Genomic DNA, 18,543 nt, shown 5'->3' on the forward strand with positions numbered 1-18,543 from the left:
TGCGGCCAGGGCTGAGCCTTCATATTGGCAGGCACGTGATCGCGTCTCATCGTGGGCTTGGGAGCTAATTATTATTAATGGGGAGCCTCGCAGGGCTCAGACCTGCTCCGAGCGGTTTAAAGCCAGATCCGTCTGGGATTGTGGGAGGGTAAAAGAATGTTAAACTCCAACTCCCCTCTTTCAGACTTATTCTGCATTCCAGTGATGGCAAACAAACCTTGCCACATCAGGTCCTCCAAACTGGCATGGAGAGGAGGGAATATGCACATTTATTCCTTTGGCTGGGAGATTTTCTGTGCTTCTTGCAGGGGTTTAATGTGTTGGTGAGTGGGTTGGGGGGAAGGCAGTGTGAGTTGTGCTAGGTTGGGCTTTTGGATTTCATCCGTAGTTGCCAGCTTTTTACAAGGAATGTGTAAGCACCAGCAGGTATGTGCTGCATGAGCCGATTGACTCCCGTTGTTGTACAAGCACGCTGCRGGGTGAGGTGCCAATAAAACATTTACRTTGGCTCTGGATGTTGGTGTGAGCRAGGTGGAGGGGAGCTCTGAGCTGGTGTGGAGCAGGGGGACCTGAGCCCTCCTTGACCTGTCCCCTCACCCATGGAAKGTGTGACACGGGGGCCCAGCCGTGTTCCAGCCTGGCTCTAGGGACAGGTAAGGCGAGGGGTTTGCTCACTCAGGGCATTGGGAATCCTTGGGTGRTACAGAATGATTGTGTTTGACTTTTTGAACAGAGCTCTGTGTGATCACAGGCTGGCTGCGTGCCCTAAGGTGGATCAGCTCTTCCTTCAGGGCACCTCTGGCCACTTTTCACAGCATAGTTTGGGGGGTGGCGGACAACGGTCTGATTTTATTGCTGTGTCCCAGTGATGGGCATTCTGCATGATGAGTCAGTTCATTACCTAAAGTAATTTACCTGTTTATTGCTTGGTTCCATCTTTCTTGTGAACCCAACTCTTCCTCGGTGCTTACTGGGCCTGTTCTGCTCCATCAGCCCAGTGCTGAGCTGGTGACCAGATTGCTTACTGGGCTTGCTTTTATGTTCCCTGCATAAAATCCTGCTGGAGCCCAACTTGCTGGCCAGGCAGAACTTCTCCTACTCTTTAATGGTCACTGGCTTGTTTATGGCTGGATGAATGCACAAAGAAAAGCGTTTCTGTAAAACAAACAGCATTGTGATTGTACAGCGAGAGGGAAAAGGGGTTGATTTGCTTTGGCTCAGACGGGGGCTGCCTTTTATGGCTTTGCAAGAATTCACCCCGGTGGCTTTTCCTCCTTGTGTGACTCTGGCAGASGAGGTGAGCTCAGCCCCAAGTTTTCATGGTGGGGTCTGGTTGCCTTGATGAGGAAATTTGACTTAATCAGATTCAGCTGCTGGAAAGCCACTGGTGTGCTAATTCCTATTGTGCTGGGGGAAGGTGTAAGGTAGCCTTAAAGACCCACTGCCACCTTATGGCAGTTGCTGAGAAGCAGCGTCTGTGGAACCAATTCTGTACACACATCATGCTCGCTCTATTTCTCCGCTCCTCTTAACCAGGGATATTTGCATGGAGGCAGGAGCTTTGTTTTTACAGAGTTCATCTGTTCCTTCTGTTCCTCGCAGAGATTTGATACAAGTCAGCAGGATGGCTGGGAGAGCCCTCAACGGTGCTGTTCYGTAGGAGCTCATGATTTGGGGAGAGACACAAAGGCTTCATGGAGCCCTGATCCTCCTCCAGTGAAGAACTTGCTTATTTTCATGTCAGTGCCTTAATCCTTAAAAAAAATAGGTGTGAGGTCAAAGAACAGGGACATGCTGAGCACGTGAGGCTCGTTGGCAGGGTCTCCAGCGCTTGTTGCAGCAGGAGGAGGATGGAATGTGCACAGCCATTTTCCCAGCCTGCTGCTGGCAGGGCACTGCAGGATGGCTCTGCACTGACAAATGGGGCCACCGTCCCCAAATAAACCAATAAAACGTTTGCCTGTGGAGCAGTGAGTGTGCTGGAAGCATGAGCCTGCTTGCTGTGCTGGGGGTAGAAATGCTGGGTTTAGGATTTTTCTCCAGCAAAGTATGTTTGTACTGTGGGACCTCTTGATATGCCATAGCTAAATGAAGGGGAGAAATGGTGGATTTAGAGTTCCAAAATAGAAGGAGCTGTGGTTACTCTAAGTTAAAGCTGAAGGAATTTATAATTGGGAACTGTGAGGAATACAGTATGTTCCAAATTACAGCTGTCTGGCCAATATGCTGCTAAATAAAGTTCTAGGATTGCCCTGTAAATGAAATATTCAACGCATATTCTTATCAAAACATAGCAACATCTCCCAGAGAGCTCACATCTCGATTGCTGTCCAAGAGGATCTTTTTTCTTTTCYTTCTTTTTTTCCTTTTTAGCATGTATGGTGTACTCAGTGTAGGATCCCAGGGAACATTTCTTGTTTCCTAGTAAGTAAAAACAGTTTTCAACACTGCTGGGGAAAAGAGCAGAGTAAGTGAGATGGCTTGGAAGCTTTGGGGGAAAAAAACAGGTTTTGAAAGACCTGATTMTGAAAGATGCACTAATGACTGCCTTTTCTTTCAAGGCTGTTACCTGAGCGTGGAGGTGGACACTGGAGGATACTGGGAACACCCGGTGTGTCCTGGGACATTCTGATTAAGAAATGTCCTATATTATGGTTGAGGAGGGGGATCATTTGAACAGCTTGAGGTGGAGCTGYGGAATGGTTTATAGCAGTGCAGAAACAAATCAGGATTCCAGCAGAAATGTTCATCTTGTATCCAAAGGCCCTTTAGCTTGTTGTGCTTTTGGAATTGCTTCTGAGGAGGCTGAAAGGGAGCATCAGATTTGATCAACTGGAGGGTCTGCAAGAAGAGGAACCTGATGGAAAAAATGCAAATTAGGAAAACCCTCTGTATTTTGCAGAGCTAAATATTGTTCTTCCTATAAAAAGAAAAACCTCCCTTTGCCTCCCACTTGGGCTTCCCCTGCAAGGGAGCTGTGAAAATGCTGGACTTAATGGTGTCATTAAGCAAGAGCCCAGAGGAACCCGGTGTCCTTTGAGAAGGGAGGTGTTTGTGCTGCTCCCTTCCTCCTGAAAACGTGGGATTTCTGAGAGGGATGCTCGAGCCTTCCATCAGAGAAGGGAGRCCAGAGAGCCACGGAGTGAAAATACCCTGTAATCTGTGGGCCTGGGTGGGAATGTTTGGAAGGGGAGTGTTGGGCTGGCAGTGCCAGCTTGGTGGGAAGCTGCTGGAGAGCACTTRGGTTAAATAAAGGGCATGGCTTCACAGGGCACAGCCTTGTTCTCATCCTCCATCACAGCCAAACTGCATCCACAGCCGGCCTGGAGATGGCTCTGGGAGTGCTGGTGTGCAGCACCCAGCCCCTGCCAAGGTCCTGGGTGGGAGGCACCTCTCCCACAACCCATGGCTGTGCCCTGGAAGCTTTTCCTCCTTTTGGGTAACATAMATGTAAAGTTCCACTGACTGACACCCAGGCATCCCCAGTAGCAGGGATGCTGCCACACTGCCGATCGATCGCTTTACTCAAGTTGGTTGTTGAAGCATCTGCAGTGCCCTGATGAGCTCTGCTTTTTCCTTTTTGTTTCTAAACACTGTTTAGTGCTTTCAAGGATGGCCATGAGATGTGAAAAGCGTCTCTGGTAGCATCTGCTCGCAGTGTATATTTAACCTCAGCAGTGAAAACATGTCTGGTGTGGAGATGCGGTGGGGAGGCTGCRGCTCTGTTGCTGTTCTCCGGCGTTATTTTATCTCGGAAAGGGAATGTTGACTGTGGTGGATCATTGACACTGCCTTTGTTAATATCTGCGTTTCTATTTCTGGGCTTTTAATGAAAGCTTGGTAATTTCATGCTGCAAGGAAGGGCAGTGCGTCAACTGTTTTAAAGCCATCTTTGGTTTGAAGTACAGTAATCTTTTGATGCGGTGGATAATGCAACTTGTGTCTGCATAGCCGAGGTTTGTTGCTTTTGTTTGGGGATTTTTGAATTTGTCTTTAAATGAGTTACCTCTATACCTCTCAGTGATGGAGAGAAAGGCCAAGAAAATCTCATTTTGTGTATATTAAAACTTAAGATTCACATCAAACGAAAACCCAGTGGGTGAAAGAGTGATCCTTTCTTTATGCTGTCACCTCAAATACTCCTTGCCTATGAATTTCAATCATCTCGATTTAGCCTTGTGTGTTTTAACTGTTTCACAGTGAAACTTCTCCAGAGTGTGGAGAGGCAAACAACATCCCCATAGCCGAGGGAGATCYACAGCAGCTCTTTGCTGTTTTAATTGTTGCAGCTCTGCAAATGTGCCTGGCCACGGTGATGAGAGAGCTGCCGGGACTGGAGCAAACGTGGCTTGTGGATGTTTGCAGCCTGGCAGAGCCGGCCATGGTGCTGTGCTGAGGCCTGGACTCTCCTGGTGCTGGGGCAGGACAAACACCATCCCCAGAGTCCTCCAAACCTCCCCATGGATTTGGATGGCGGCTTTTTGCTCCCTGCAGTGCCGGCTGYTCCCTGCCCTCCCAGCTCACTGTCACACACTCCACTCGCCTTCACTTCAGTTTCTACTCTTAAAGAGAGCTCTCTCTTAAGGACGACGCTCTGCTGTGCTCTCTTCTTTTGGAAAGCTGCTTTTCCTCTGGCCAAGAGCACACGGGTGGTGCCACAGGGCCATGGCGGAGTTTCCTCTTCCTTSTGGCCTCCTCTCCGGGGTTGTGGGCCGCCCTCCCCCTGCTCGGGGGGAGGTTCTCCAGCCTGACACCAGCCTCCTGCTCCTGCCTCCGAGAAATGCCAGTCTTCCTTGAATCCCTTCCAGCCAAGCTCTGCTTACAGATGTTCCTGCGARCTGCTCTGGCAGTTTTACTGGGAGCCTGAGCAGATATGAAGGTTGCCAAGAGTTTATGCTTAATTGTGAAGTGGAACAGAGACAAACTACTTTTATTTTGAAGCTAAAATTTCTTCTGTTATCTTGCTGGCTGGGCCAGCAGTATTGTAGGGTTTGACATAGGCTGAGTTTAGAACTCCTGCACCTCATAATGCTCTGTCCCCTCATTAGGGTGAGGATGAGGATGGATCCATGAGGATGTCCCTTCATTCCATCCCCTTCTGCTTTTCCATGACTGTGTTCATGATACCCTTTTAAAGWCAGTTGTACCAGGTCAGGTTATTAATCCCCCAAGTGAAAATTACTCCCTTTCAGATCAGCAGTTCGGATCTTGAAGACGCTGCCTTGGACACTGCTCACAGCATCAGTTTAACCCATGTGCCTTCATCCCAGCTCTCAGAGGTCGGGGGCTTTGTTAAGCACGACAAAATCAGCCCAGGGACATCCCCAAGCCACTCAYATCCCTCCCCATCCCTCCTGCCTCTCCTTTTCCCACGGGCAAGTGCTACTCTTGAAGGCCACGAGACAGCACTCCGGTTTAAAAAGCTTTCTCTTTTTTTCAGGCGAGTGATCAGTTTTGAGGCCTGGCGCCCTGTCAGAAAGTTGACAGATGATCTGCATTACCGGTGCGTCCCCGGGATGCCCGGGATAATCGCGCTCCAATGGACGCCCTGGAGCCGGCAGGTTCTCTGTGAAATGGCTGCAGTGGAGGCAGCAGTGAAATGGGCTCTTCTGGGCATGCTCACTCTGTAGAGGGAGCTTTATCACATGAGCAGAAACTGAATCACTGCTCATGAGGATCTGGAATATGCAACTCTTGGAGTCTTCACCAGAAGAAGACACCAGCTGCCCGCAGGTACCGCAGGGTCCGTGCAGCTCCTGGGCCTGGCGAGGCTCTGGCAGGGCAGGCTGTGTCCTGCTGGGGAAGGACGGGCCTCGGAGAGGAGGAGCAAGGCCGGGGAATCATGGCCGGGGTTATTTGTTCATTTGTTTCGATATTCCTGTGCCTGGCTGCGGTGGGCTGGATGATCCATCCTGCTGGGATGATCTGTCCTGCTGGGATGGGCATTCCAGAGGCCGTGCCGTGCGCTCGGAGCGGCCTCAGCACCCGCCATGGCCACCGGGAAAACGCGGGCTTTGTTTCCTTGTGCCTCTCGTTTGTCTTCTGGGGTGGGGCAGCTTGCTTGGGGTTGGTTTGGATTTGGGGTGTTTTTGGTATTTTTAGAGTTTGTTTGTGCTTTTGAAGTTTCTGGAAAATTCTCCCAGGAGCCTTGCCCGCTGGTGGCTCTGATAAGAAAAAGGAGCAAATTCTGGGGTGTCTGAGCTGCTCGAAGGCTGAACTTCCACAGGGGAGGAGAGGGCCTGTGGCCACATGGCACCTCCTCACTGCTTCTCTTTTGACAGCCTCTGCCTGTGGCTCACTGGGGTGGAGACCAGAGCCAACAATATTTTACCAGGAAGAAACAATCCTTTTTTTTTTGGGGTGACTTCCTTCCCTCTCTTTTCTTCTTTTTTTTTTTTTTTTTTTTTTTTTTTTTTTTTTTTTCATAGTATCAATCCAAGGGAACAACTGATTAAAAGGAAACATCCGTGGTTGATTTCATGACAGGAGGTCCACGGCTGCAGCATATTTTCAAATTCAGTCCCCTGGCTCTGTTCTTGGGGATATTTTTTTTTTGCTCTGTGGTTCGTGTTACATGCAAAAACTGTTGGCTGTCACAGACCTCAGTGAGATTTGGGATGGACACAGAAGGTCCCAGGGCCATGGAGGGTCTGGACACCCCTGCAAAACACTGGCCTGAGCTTGCTGCTGTACTCCAGAGAGACCCTGAAGGCTGCAATGCAGACACAATATTGAATTTTCAATCAAGGAGCAAGATGTGAAGATGGCATTTAAAAGATTAGGGAGCTTACCCAGGACAATCTGTGATACCTAATCTAAATATCTATCGTGGCTGCGCTGGACTATAAATGTGTTTGCTGTTCATCATCCAGAAGAAAAGGAAAAGGCATCAGAAGTCACAAGGAAAGAGATGAGATTTCTCTTTAACAGTGAAGAGCTGTGGCCTTGACCTGCTGCCCGAGCAGCTCCACCCAGGGAGAAAATGGACTTTGGGCYAGATGAAGGCTGAGGAAACAACCAAAAACCCTCTGAGGTGTGTGAGGTGTGCTGCTGTATGGGGGTGACCACAGTGACACCGGTGTGGCACCGGCCGAGAGCGCCCGATGTTCGTCCCTGCCGGCTGGGGCCCTTTGGAAGCGTCTGCAGACGCAGAGAAGCCTGACCTACTTTGGAGGAAAGAGAGCAGCCGAGGTCTGGGCTTGGCGCTGCTTCTCTGCAAGGGTTAAGARCCCGAAGTGGGGCCTTTGGGTCTTGGTTTTGCTCCTTTTCATGTATTTAACTGGCTTTGCAGTGCCAGCACRAGCTCTTGCCCTCGTCAGAACGTGTTTGGGTAGAGCTGGGTTCTGTGGCACACACAGGACACATCCATCCCTGCTGCTCAGCCCCTGTGAGACCAGCCCTGGGCAGGGGGCATAGGCAGCTCCATGATCTGGCTCCCCTGAGCTCTCCCATGTGCTGCCATCTCCTAAGGAGAGAGGACTGTGTGTGCCTCCTGCAATGGCAGYGAGTTGTTTTATTCAGGTAAACAAGGAGTTTTAAGGAGCTTCACTCTCCTGGCCAGCTGGTTTGGGGGAGGGCTGGCTTGGTTCCTGCTGCTCCTCTTTGTTTTCCTTTTGCTGCTTTTCCCTGAAGTTTCTCCTTCTCGCCTTCCCGCTCCTGGAGCTGAGAGTGGTCGAGGAATGGCCGCAGCGGGAGAGTGACCGTGTGTTGGGGTCAGCCCAAAGGCTCGGGGCACTGATGGCGTGTGCTCCCTGCTTGCAAGCCTTGGAGGACCATATGTTCCTGCGGTGACATGGAATGTCAGTGATTTGGAAACGAATCCCTGAGTTTACAATCCTTAACTCCCATTTGCAGGCAGTAWTTTTTTTCTGACTCCTCTGAATTTAGAGTTGAGACACCAACCCCTCTTTGCAGACCCTTATGGCTCCTCAAGTTTCCAGTGGGATTTGTCCCTCTCGTGCCTGTGTGAGCTCCTTGATCTCTTGGGTGGAGGGTAGGTGTCTGGCTTTGCTGTGGGGTGGTGTTGGTCCTGGAAGGGGGCAGAGGAGGAGGGCAGCCTGCCAGGATTTACAGTAGTCAGGAGAGCAGCAGGAGTGAAGCTCTCAAACTGTATGAGCTAATTGAAAAGCGTCCATTAAAAAAAAAAAAAAACCAAAAAACAAGAAAAGAAAAAAATCAGAAGGGAAAAAAATGTCGAGCAAGCTTTTTAAAAAATATCCTGGACTCCAACACAACAGCTTGCATCCCTGAAAACAGGTGACTTGTTTATGTTTTTCGTTTGGTCCCCATCAGGAGGGGGAAGGACATGAAGAAGGGACAAGGCAGTGGGGGTTAAGAAGGTCTGACGTGTGAGTGTCCTGCCTGCGACACTGCCATACTGTGCCCAAGCAGCACAGTGCCTCTTGCAAAGGAAGATTTTCACAACTTGTCCTTGTTCCAAGGATGAGGAAACCTCCAGCTCTTCTGGCATTTTCTCTCTGTCATAAGTCAGAGCTGCTTTCACCTGTAAAGTATGATCAGCACCGATGGGGAGAGGGCTGGAACGGAGCTGGGCTCTGAACAACCTTGCAAGGCTTTTCATGGAGTTCTTGGTGTTAAATGAGGAACATTTCCCCTCCTCCTCTCCTCGTTTTCCTGTGTGCCTGCAAAAATACTCTGGTTTGCATTTAAAGGAGAAAACTGGATGTGCTGGGACTAAGCCAACTTGTTTATTTAAGGGAAATACCATATTTCCAACCCCTTCTCTTGCAGAGGAAGRCTCGGCAGAGGATGGCAGACTAGGCTGGGGATTATATTTTTAGGTGACATCGAAGCACAGTTGTGATTCCAAGAAGCTAAAAAATCATGGCTGGCATTTTGCATCGAGCCCTGCGAGTTCCTCCTTCCCATGGCCCCCACAGGGGTTAACCTCTCCCTCCAAAGCAGGTGGATTTTCACCTAAATCAAGGAGGAAAAAAAGCAGAAAAAAGGAACAAAAACCATCAGAAAAAAACGACAGACCCACCACCATCACCCCCCGGGCTTCTACTTGTCCATGTTTTGGCAGTTTGCCTGCCCCAGGGGGGCGTTTGTGGCGGGGGCCGGGGCCCCGGGCAGGGACACGGGCCCTGTGTCCCTGTCAAAAGATGGCAGGTCCGTGTGTCCGTAAACAATGCGGTTATGAAATGGCAGCGCGGCCGCGCTGAGCATGCTCGGGAGCTGCCTGTAGGGGGAGGTGAGCCAGAAAGATGATCTAATTCCGTGCAATTCTTGGGATTGAAGGAAAAGACCAGGCTCCACTCTTAATGACAGAGCAGAAAAAGCAGGCCCCACGCCGGGGACGAAGCCCGTAGGCCATGGAGGAGAGGGTGTGAGGATCTCCCACCTCCAGGACTTCGGGTGCTGGGCAGCGCTGTGTCGCTTTCTCACCCTCCAGCACAGTAAGGCCTTGGTGAGGTTTTGTTGTAGTTATTAGAGGGACAGGCCCGAGGGTGCAAGTTTTATGATTATGATTATTTTCATTATTATTTTGTCTTTTTTCCTCCTCCCCTTCTCCCCATGCGCTTTCCTGGCTCGCAGGCATTGCTGTCTCGCTGCTTGGCCGCTCGATGGCCGGAGGTGACCCAGGTGGAGGTGGTGTGGGCAGCTCAGCCAGGTCCTCATGGTGCCATGGGAAGCCCACGAGGGGCTCTCCCTCCTCTGYTGCCCCATGTGCCCTTTGGCTGGGCACCTTGGGGATGGGCGGGGGGGACAGGGACCCGCTCCGCTGCCTGCGGTGCTTTGGGGTGGGAGGAAGAGGAGCGTGGAGGCTGAAGAGGTGCCTGAGCTCCGTTGATGGAGGTGAGCTGCCTCCCAGCTCCCCTCTCCTGGACTGCTGGAATCTGCTTGCTCCAGCCTCCTCTTGGCACTCTGGTTTTGTCCTGGCTCAGCCAGTTCTTGGGGACCGGGTGTTTCTGAAATGGCTGGTTTGCTTTTGCTGGAGATAGTGATGAATCTTGGTCTCCATTCTAGGGTTTTCTTCCCCCCCTCCCCTCCCGGGGGCTAGGAGAAGGCAGGCAGCAGCTGGACTCCTTGCTACCCTCAGCCCGTGGAAGGAGGGGACGCCTTTGTCTGCTCTGGATTTACATTTGCCTGCGCACACGAGGTGCACTGGCTTTAACTCCACTGGGATGCAGCTAGATGGGCCTGGAAGCAGTGAGGAAGTGTAAATCGATCTCCCCTTTCCAGGAGGGCAYGGGCTCTGCAGACCCCCCTTGCCTGAAGCCTGCACACCATCGTGGAATGCCTTGTCTTGGGAGAAGCCACTTTAAGCCCTGTTGTGTTTCATGCACGTGTCTCCGTGTTCCCAGCTCTTGCATGCAGGGACTTGCACCTCTTTCTGCGCTTCCCCCCTCTTTGGGGAGTTGACGTGTGCGCTGGAGTAGGAGAGAGGACATGGGGGTTGAGAAGGAAATGTTTCTTTTCTTTGGAGAAGAGTCTGGATGAAAGGATTTCAGGAGACAAAAGAATTGCAAAGAATTGGATTTGGGAGCAAACTTGGRGCTGAGGGCAGTGCTTGTTGTGAGCTGCAGATAAAATTCCATGTTCACATGATTGCATGAGGCTTGTGAGGAAGTGGCCTGAGCCTGAAAAAAAGGAGCTTTGAGACTGGTGACTGCTTTGTAGGCCAGGTATGCTGGTGGTAGCGTTTCCTTCCTTCTSCAGATCAAATGCTTCTGTTTTCCTAATGACAGGCCCGTGGTCAGTGTCCCCTCGAGCCCTGAGCCCAGGCCTTGCCCAAGCACAGCAGGACCTGAGCAGTGCCGAGATCTGAAATGAGCAGCCTCCCCCGTGCCTACAAAAGAAACACTCTCTTTCTACAAACATTCTCTTAATCATTACTTCCTATATAATTAACTACAAAATGTTTGTCTTCTCTTCAAGGCAAAGGTTATTATGAGCAGGCTGKTTTGGGCTGTGTTATTTTTATTTTTTTTTAGGAGAAGGAAGGAAAAAATGAGTGAACAAGAATGTGCTGCTGCTGGGGTTGCATCATTTGTTGAGAGGTTTCTCTCTGCCTTGCTCCAGCGTTGCTGCAGCCCTCATTTTCCTGGTTAGTGGGAGCTTTCCCTGGGGCTGTGTCCTCGGTAGGGTCTGGTGTCACCTCGGAGGGGTCGGTGRCACCTCGCAGCTGGAGGATTCCAGGCAGGATCAGTGCTGTCCATCCCGCAGAGGTGTTGGTGCATGCTCTGCCCCGGATGGGAACAGGCTCTTGGAGGGGTCTCCTGCTCCCAGCCCTCTTCCAGATGGCCCTGCTGTGTGTGCACAGCTCTGCTCTCAGGAACGCTGCTGCCGAGCCTCGGGCTCCCAGACCGTTGATTTTTAAAAAAAAAAAAAAAAAAAAAAAAAAAAAAAAAAAAAAAAAAAAAAAAAAAGACCCTGGTGAAGGTAGACATCTTGGCACCTCAGCCTGCGCTCCTTCCCGGGCTGCCGGGAGAGCAGGGAGCTCGGCCTCATGATGTAACTCTGCTCCCTTGGGCTTGGTAAGCTGCAATATGTTGGAGTTTTGCTGTGCATGTGTTGTCTTTGCCTCTAAAACCTGTTTGGACCTTTGTGAAGGGCACCCGGATGGCTGATGAAAATGCCAAGGAGAGGAGGCTGCGAAAGCTCTTTCTGTGTTTCCCAGCTTTGTTCTTTTCCTCTTCTTTCTTTCCTTTTTTTTTTGGTGGGCTTTTTTTGCTTTTTGTTTTTTGGTTTTTTTTTATTTTAAAGGCACCACTGTAGTTTGTAGCCATCATGTGTTTGGAAATGCTGCAGAGCCTTTCCTTGGCCGGTCTGACCTGTCTTCCATCCCCTCCAAAGATCTCATGGAGGAGAGGAAGCTTGTTTTCTTGTAAACAGAGGCAGAAAGCAAAAACCTAAACCAGCAGTATCTCCTCTGCTTGGCTCCTCATGGCTCTTAAAGCCCTTTCAAAGACCCAATCGGTCTTTCTTCAGATGCTCTAATTTTTACTACCCTTTGAAACCTAAAAAATTAAGGGTTGGGGGGGGGGCAAGAACGCTTCGTGGTTGGTGGTGTGTGCTCTTTATGGAGGTTCTCCAGCCACGGATGGTTAATAATCAGTCTGGGGTGGGCGAGGGAATGGAGGCAGACGGCTGCGGGRAAGGGGGAAAGGAGGAAAAAAAAGAAATGGAGCGAGTGAGACTTTTATTGTGAAGCAGCGTGTGCTTGGCAGTTGGCTTTGTTGGGACTGCTGCAAGAGCAGACATTTCTCGGCGGGGAGGGTGGGTATAGGATTTCCCTGCCAATCGGGAGCGGACGGATGGGGCATGGGGAGGGTGAGCAGAAAGGGAAGTTTGCTCTGGATTTAAGGGAGGGGAGGGCAAAGAAACCCAACACACACACACACACACACACACAAAAGCTGGAGGTATTGGCACTTGCGGTGAAGTTGGTGCTAAGTTGGCTGGGTGGAGCTGGGTGGGAATGAATGGTGCTGTGGGTGCCCCGTGGGTGCCCCTCGGTGCTGGGCATATCTGCTGGGTGCTGATGGAGCAAGGATGGGAGAGCGCTGGCCTGGGGGGATGAGGCTTCGAGCGCTCTGCAGGGGTTTCCTCTAGCTTCCTTCTGCTCCAAATGCTTCAAAATTCACAGTTGGCTTTTCTTCCTATTTTCTTTTTCTTTTTTTTTTTAATTATTATTTTATTTTCTACTTCGATGCCAAGTTTTTATTGGGAAGTTGTTGTTGCCTTTGCTGGTGAGGGATTTGTCTCTGGGATAGGAAGCAGGAGAGCCTGTGAGATGCCACCTCAGCCAGACTTGCCTTGGCACCCAGCTTTTGTACTCTAAAGGACAAAAGCGATGGTTTCTCTCTTGGAGTTGGGAATTCTGCTCTGAGAGCTGGGCAGGACCCAGGCAGCTCCGAGCTCCTGGTGACTGCAGCAAGGAGGGCCAGTGGTCAAGGTCTCATTGACTCCAAGGTTCCTGCCGTGGCTTTTGTTCATGGGTGAGCTGCAGCAACACCTCTGTGGAAGGGGGAACGTGGATGATGTGTGGAGTGGGGAAACTGCTTAGAAAATGCAGAAAAACTTAGGCTCAGTTGGGTAAGAATGGCCCCTGGAAATCCTGGGGCTGCTTGTATGAGTCAGTGTAGCAGCAGGAATATCAAGACCTCTCCTTGTTGCAACAAAGGTTGGGAAAACAAACTGGTCCCTGTTCGACTGACTGAGACTCTTTATTTGCTGCTGTGCCTGTGGCAAGGGCCTGGGTGCCCCTGGCTGTGGTGGGAGCCAGGGGTGCCCTCGAGCACTCCGAGCTGGCTTTGCTCAAGTCTTGCAGCAGGCTAATCCATGAGAAAAACYCAGGTTATTCCCAGTTTACAAGAGGTCTGGCTAGAGGAGAGGTAGGGTTTACAAGCCCATGTTTGTAGCAAGGATTGATATTACTGSCTTAGCAAATAAATTAATAAAGCAGCTGGTCTGTGTTCAGACTTTGGGCTGTGTTTTATGATCATTTCTCAGTGGAAGCTGTTGGCCTGTGTCTGCTGAAGGTAGGTTGTGTTTCAGGCTGGGTTTAGCTGAGCTTTCTGATGCTCACAGCTGCTTTTTGGTCTGTGACTGGAGACCTCAATCAGGTGTTTGTGTTTGGAGTTCAAGTTCCTGGTGCTGAGATGACCGAGATGTGGCTGGGTTTGTTGTCTGCTTGTGCTTGGGGCAGGCTGGGGACAGGCAGGGCCAGGCAGCCACCCACAGCCTCTGTCCTGGGCTGCAGGAGCCATCCTGGCAGTGCCCTGAGCTTCAGGCCTGGCAGGTGGAGGCTTTCTCAGGAATGTGTCTCCCTCCTTCCCTTAGTGTGTGTCTCTTTGCTGCTGGTGCCATTTRGGCTCAGCACAGGGTGATCCTGCAGGGATCTGGGGCTGGATGAGCCCTAAGCAGGGCTGGGGGCTGCCAGCACAGGCCATTGCACTAAGAGTTCACAAAGCTGTCAGGGTGGCTGGTGACAGCMACAGCAGCACCAGGGCCCTTTTCCCTGCCAGCCCTGGACAGTGGCCCATGGCACGGGCGAGCTGCCCTGGGAAGCTTTGGGGGCTGCCACACCGGGCTCYGTGTGTGCCTCATCCCCCTCACTGGCTCCAAGGGAGGTGGGCAGGTTGTTTTTCTTTCTTTATCGCTCGGTCTGCTTTAAACCTTGTGATTTGCTGCAGGCACCATCTGCTTCCCCTGCTGGCCTACAGCACTTGGCTTGACCTGGGCTCATGCTTGTGCTGCTGAACCCGGCACCGACCTCCAGCCCTGCAGGGCAYTCCCCATCTCTGCCTCCCTGCCAGTTCTCTCCCTAAACACAGCTGGGACAAAGACCCCTTCTAGGTTTTGGGTTTTTTAAATACCATTTTTGTTCTGTTTTATTTTGGTAGTTGGATTTTTTTTTTTTTTTGGTGTTGCTACTTCAAAATAGAAAGAGTAGGTATTAAGGCTGCAAACCTGAGCTAACAATGTGACTCCAGGCGTGTGAAAGGCAGAGGAGATGAGCAGGTGTTCCCTTTTTACATATTTTTTTTAAAGGGGAGAAAAAGAAAAATTACTCTCTATAGAATTAAAAATAGAGCTCATTAGCTTTAATAAACATGGATGTTATGAATGAGGAGYTAGCTGTAGCTGACTGATGGTTTGCATTTTGGATGTTCATTTGAATGAACTACAAAAAAAAACCCAACCAAGCCACCAAAAGCACATGGGCTGGGAATGTTGATAAATGAGGTTCTAATGAGAAGTCTGATAGATTTACCTCCCCCACCCTAAGCCTAAAAAGTTTTGGGAGAGTCAGAGTCACCTCCTGGAGATGCCTTTTACTGAGACAGACTCAGCTGCATTCCCAGGCACGTTGCACTGGGAAAATCTGTCTGGCTGCCTCCAAGGCAGAGCTGGGAGGTGCCAGCCCTGGGCGCMGCCTGGAGCCCCTGTGCTCCCGGGGCTGTCAGCCGGGGCCAGCCTTGCCGTGTTTTATCCGTGACCTGTGCCTTGGTGGCAGCTTCCTGGCAGCCTTGTTTTGCACAGGGAGGTTTGCCCGTGCTGTAAACAGGATGTGTCCATGATTGTCTCTTCTTCTGAATGCAACGTGTGTCTGGACACTGAACTCAACCCTGATGCTTCTGTTTTTTCTCCCCCTCCACCATAGCGAGCAGTGCTGAGTAAGGGAGAGCCAAGGAAAGACGGCTGCATGAAGACTGAGCTGCTGAAAGACATCACCAACAACAAAGAGGAAGGTGAGCACCTGCCCTGCTTGAGGGTCACACCTGGCTCCTGAGGTGGGCACGTGATGGGGACAAAACTGGGGGCTTGGAGATGTGCTCAGTGCCCCCAGCAGCTCAGGTGTGCTCCCACAAACAGAGGCTCCCTTCCCCTGTGTTTATTCTCAGCAGGGCTCTTCCACAGAAGATGCAAATTTGCTTTTCTGTCCATCCCTCACCATAGTCCTGAAGGAGGAGATTTAATTTTCACCTCTTCAGTGTGAAGTGCACAGGTGTTACTTTGAACTTCCTGTGTGTGCCCAGTTTTAGCTGAACTCTGATCCCTCCCTACACKGACCTTTTCCTGCCTCCAGGAACGTTGACTTTCTGTCTTGCTGTGGGTTTCTCTGTTGCTGCAGAGCAGCCCCTATGGCTGCAGAGAGGCTGGAGAAGTCAGATACCCCACACCTCATGGCTCCTGTGTGGGTTCTGCAGCTTTTACAGTGCAGGATGCAACACAGRTTCATTTGTCTTTTCCTGCAGGGTTGTCTGTGAGTTACATGCACACAAATCTAAGGGCTTAATAAATGTGTCAGTGAGATTACAGAAAAAACCCACCACCCTTTATCTTTCCCCCAACTCCCTCCTTTCTTCCCATGGTTTTATTATTCCTGGACTAGTTACTCCTCATAGCTGTTCAGGGATTTGGTGTATTTTTGTTCTGCTTTCCATAATAGGTATTAGGAAAGCACTGAACTGGCCCCATCGAAATCCCTACTTTTATCTAGTAGCAAAATTTTGGATTTAATTCAGTTGTGTGTGAGGACGGCATTGCTTTTCCTTTCTCTTYTGTCCAGCATGATGTTTTGTCAAGCTGCTCTAGTTAGAAAGTAAAGCTCAGAACAGGCAGAAATGCTGAATTCTGTGTCAGGTGCTTGGATRTTAACTGGGAGCAAAGGAATCCTGCTGCCAGGGCTGGTGGCAGAGGGACCTCTGGTCTGGGCAGAGCACAGAAAATGTCTGAGGTGTCAGGAGATGTCAGTGAGAGGTGCTGCCCTGGGGGAGACTGACTTTGAGCCCTTGCCTTGTTTAGCTTGTTTGTGCAACTCTTGGTTGATCTGAARGTGTCAAGAGTCTGTGGAGGTAAAAAATCCAAAAGGAGGGTGGGAGAAGAGGTTTCTGTGCCTCAGATGCCTTAACTGATTTTGACTTGGAGCAAGTGCTGTGTCAGAAGGACCCTGAGAGCCTTCCCTGTGCAGGAACCACCTTGAGGCTTCACAAGGTGCTCAAATTCCAGCCACTCCAGGTATTGTCCAGCTCTGTTAGCAGGGAAAGGAGGGTTCTTTCCCTGTGATGTGAACTGTGAACTGTGTAGGCTCTGTCCTTCTGGAATGTTCAGAATGTGTCCTTCCCTCCCTCCCCAGGCACAGCACATGTCACAGACAGTGGTGTGTGTGCTGCTCTGCTGGGCCATTGTCCCTCCTGCCCTTGGCTCCCCAGCTGGGCTCCTTGGAGGATCATCACCACCAGAACATTGGTTCATGTCCCAAAAGCCTGTTAATAAYAGTGTTTAGTGCTGGCACAGAATGCACATTTTTGACTGTTGCATGAGCATGAAATCATTCCAGCAGACTTGCAAGATGGCATGGAATAGTTTCTTTGAGCCCATTTTCCTRGCTCAGGGATGGAGCTGGGTTGTGTGGACTGGAAAAGTATCCTGAAGGCTCAGCTTTCTCTCTTTCAGTTTGCTCAAGCAGTCATTTTCCTCTGGTGAGGAGGATGGTACTGTTTCATATCCTTGTCAGTGGCACAGACTGGTTTCATTTGGCTGCTGAGGGTGTGTTTGATGGGAGCCATGGCCTGCAGGGTGTGACTGAACCTGCTCTGGATTGTGTTTCCTTTGGGAAACCCCCTTGGCAGCCAACCTGAACCTAAATCTAAACTTTCAGAAGCCTGAAGCTGCAGATCCAAAGGCTGACTAAAGGTGYTGTTTAGGCTAAAGATTTAGTGTGAATTGCTGTGTTCTCCCCTCTTTTCACTCCCCCCCCCCCAGCTTAGAAAGTTGCTGATGTTGAGGGTAGGTCAGATCCCTGTTGGAATTGTGTCAGCACATCCCACAGCTCCACTGCTGCCTCTCAGTGGCCTTGTACCAGTTACACCTCTGTGTACRGACTTGTGCTTTGCCTGAGTCTGAGATAAGACAGGAGATTCGGGSAGCTTGAAGCTTGGGCTCTGACCCYGAGCGAGGCCTGTTGGCACCAGAGCAGTGGTGCCCATGTGCACTGCCTGGCTCCAGCACTGCTGAACATCTCCAGAAGATCTCCTGTTGCAGGGAAGGTCCTGCTCTAGTGGGAGCAGCTGAGCTGCACCAGTTCATAATCACAGAATCACAGACTGRTTTGGGTTGAAGGGACTGTAAATCCCATCTCATTCCACCCCCTGCCATGGGCAGGGACACCTTTCACTAAATCAGGCTGCTCCAAGCCCCATCCAACCTGGCCTGCATTAATGTGCTGGTTTGAGGCAGTGGACCATTTTCTGGTGGTCCTCAGCCTGCCAGCCTGTCCTTTGGGCCAGCTCAGTAGCTGGGGTGGGTTGTTGGTGTTTGGGATGGGGTGGGTGCTTTCAGGGAGCCTCCTGAAGGTGGGAGGCCTTTGGGTGGGTAGCTATGGTATTCTGTTCTCTGTTCCTCCAGACGTAGGTATTTCAGAACCCTGTGGTTCCCTGCTGGCCTCTCCTCTTCTGCCTTTGTCCTGATACAGAGAAAYAATTGAACTCTAACATGTGTTTGTWGGAACAAGGTCTTTGCKTGTTCCAGCACTTTCATTTCCAGTTGTGGGGGTGAGTCCCAGCTTGTGGAAGTTGCTCACTGGGCTCAGTGTCCCTTTCTGTGTAAAATTGCTCAACATGGATAGATGAAAGCTGTGGATGAGGCTGTTTTGTTGTCCGTGGGAAATGTTCCAGTTCMGTTTTACATGTGGGTGTGAGCTTAGGTCCATATTTCCCTTTGACAGGATGGGGAAGGGGGCAGGGAGATGGGAGATGAGTGGAAAAAACCTTTTATTAGGCCATATTGTCTTTAGTCTGACTCAGAGAGAAACTATTAAGAAGTGGTTTCTTTGCGAGAATTGCAAGTGAGTTCAGCTCTCCTCATGTGCTTCACTCCCAGCTTTGCGTCTCCCTTGACCTTTCAAGGCAAACCACTCCTTTCTGATTCCCCAAGCCCAGGGCTGGAAAGTTCCAGTAAAGCAGTGGTCTGAAGGAGCAGGAATGGGTGTTGGGAGTGAAGTTCTCCATTAGCTGGGTGTTTCGGAGCCTTTGCCCATGGCAGCTGCTTTACAAGAGCCATGGTGCTGGG

General features: G+C 50.6%; 1 protein-coding gene across 13 annotated transcripts in view; it reads left to right on the plus strand.

The window, feature by feature from the left end:
• The window catches only part of LOC130580701 (histone-lysine N-methyltransferase EHMT1-like), a 121,943-nt gene that overhangs the window by 40,520 nt on the left and 62,880 nt on the right, over positions 1 to 18,543 (plus strand). For 5 of the 13 annotated variants that reach the window (XM_057378359.1, XM_057378360.1, XM_057378364.1 and 2 more), the window contains one exon: positions 15,134 to 15,221. In XM_057378359.1, coding sequence (XP_057234342.1) covers positions 15,134 to 15,221 — 88 coding nt within the window. Of the gene's footprint in view, positions 1 to 5,440; positions 5,734 to 9,259; positions 9,431 to 10,000; positions 10,650 to 12,368; positions 12,390 to 15,133; positions 15,222 to 18,543 lie in introns of those variants that run through there. The other 8 variants (XM_057378357.1, XM_057378367.1, XM_057378358.1 and 5 more) reach the window with 5 other exon arrangements.

Source organism: Malurus melanocephalus, unplaced genomic scaffold (assembly GCF_030028575.1).
Source record: "Malurus melanocephalus ecotype Western Australia unplaced genomic scaffold, MMel_1.1 scaffold_355, whole genome shotgun sequence".
NCBI classification, from domain to species: Eukaryota; Metazoa; Chordata; class Aves; order Passeriformes; family Maluridae; genus Malurus; species Malurus melanocephalus.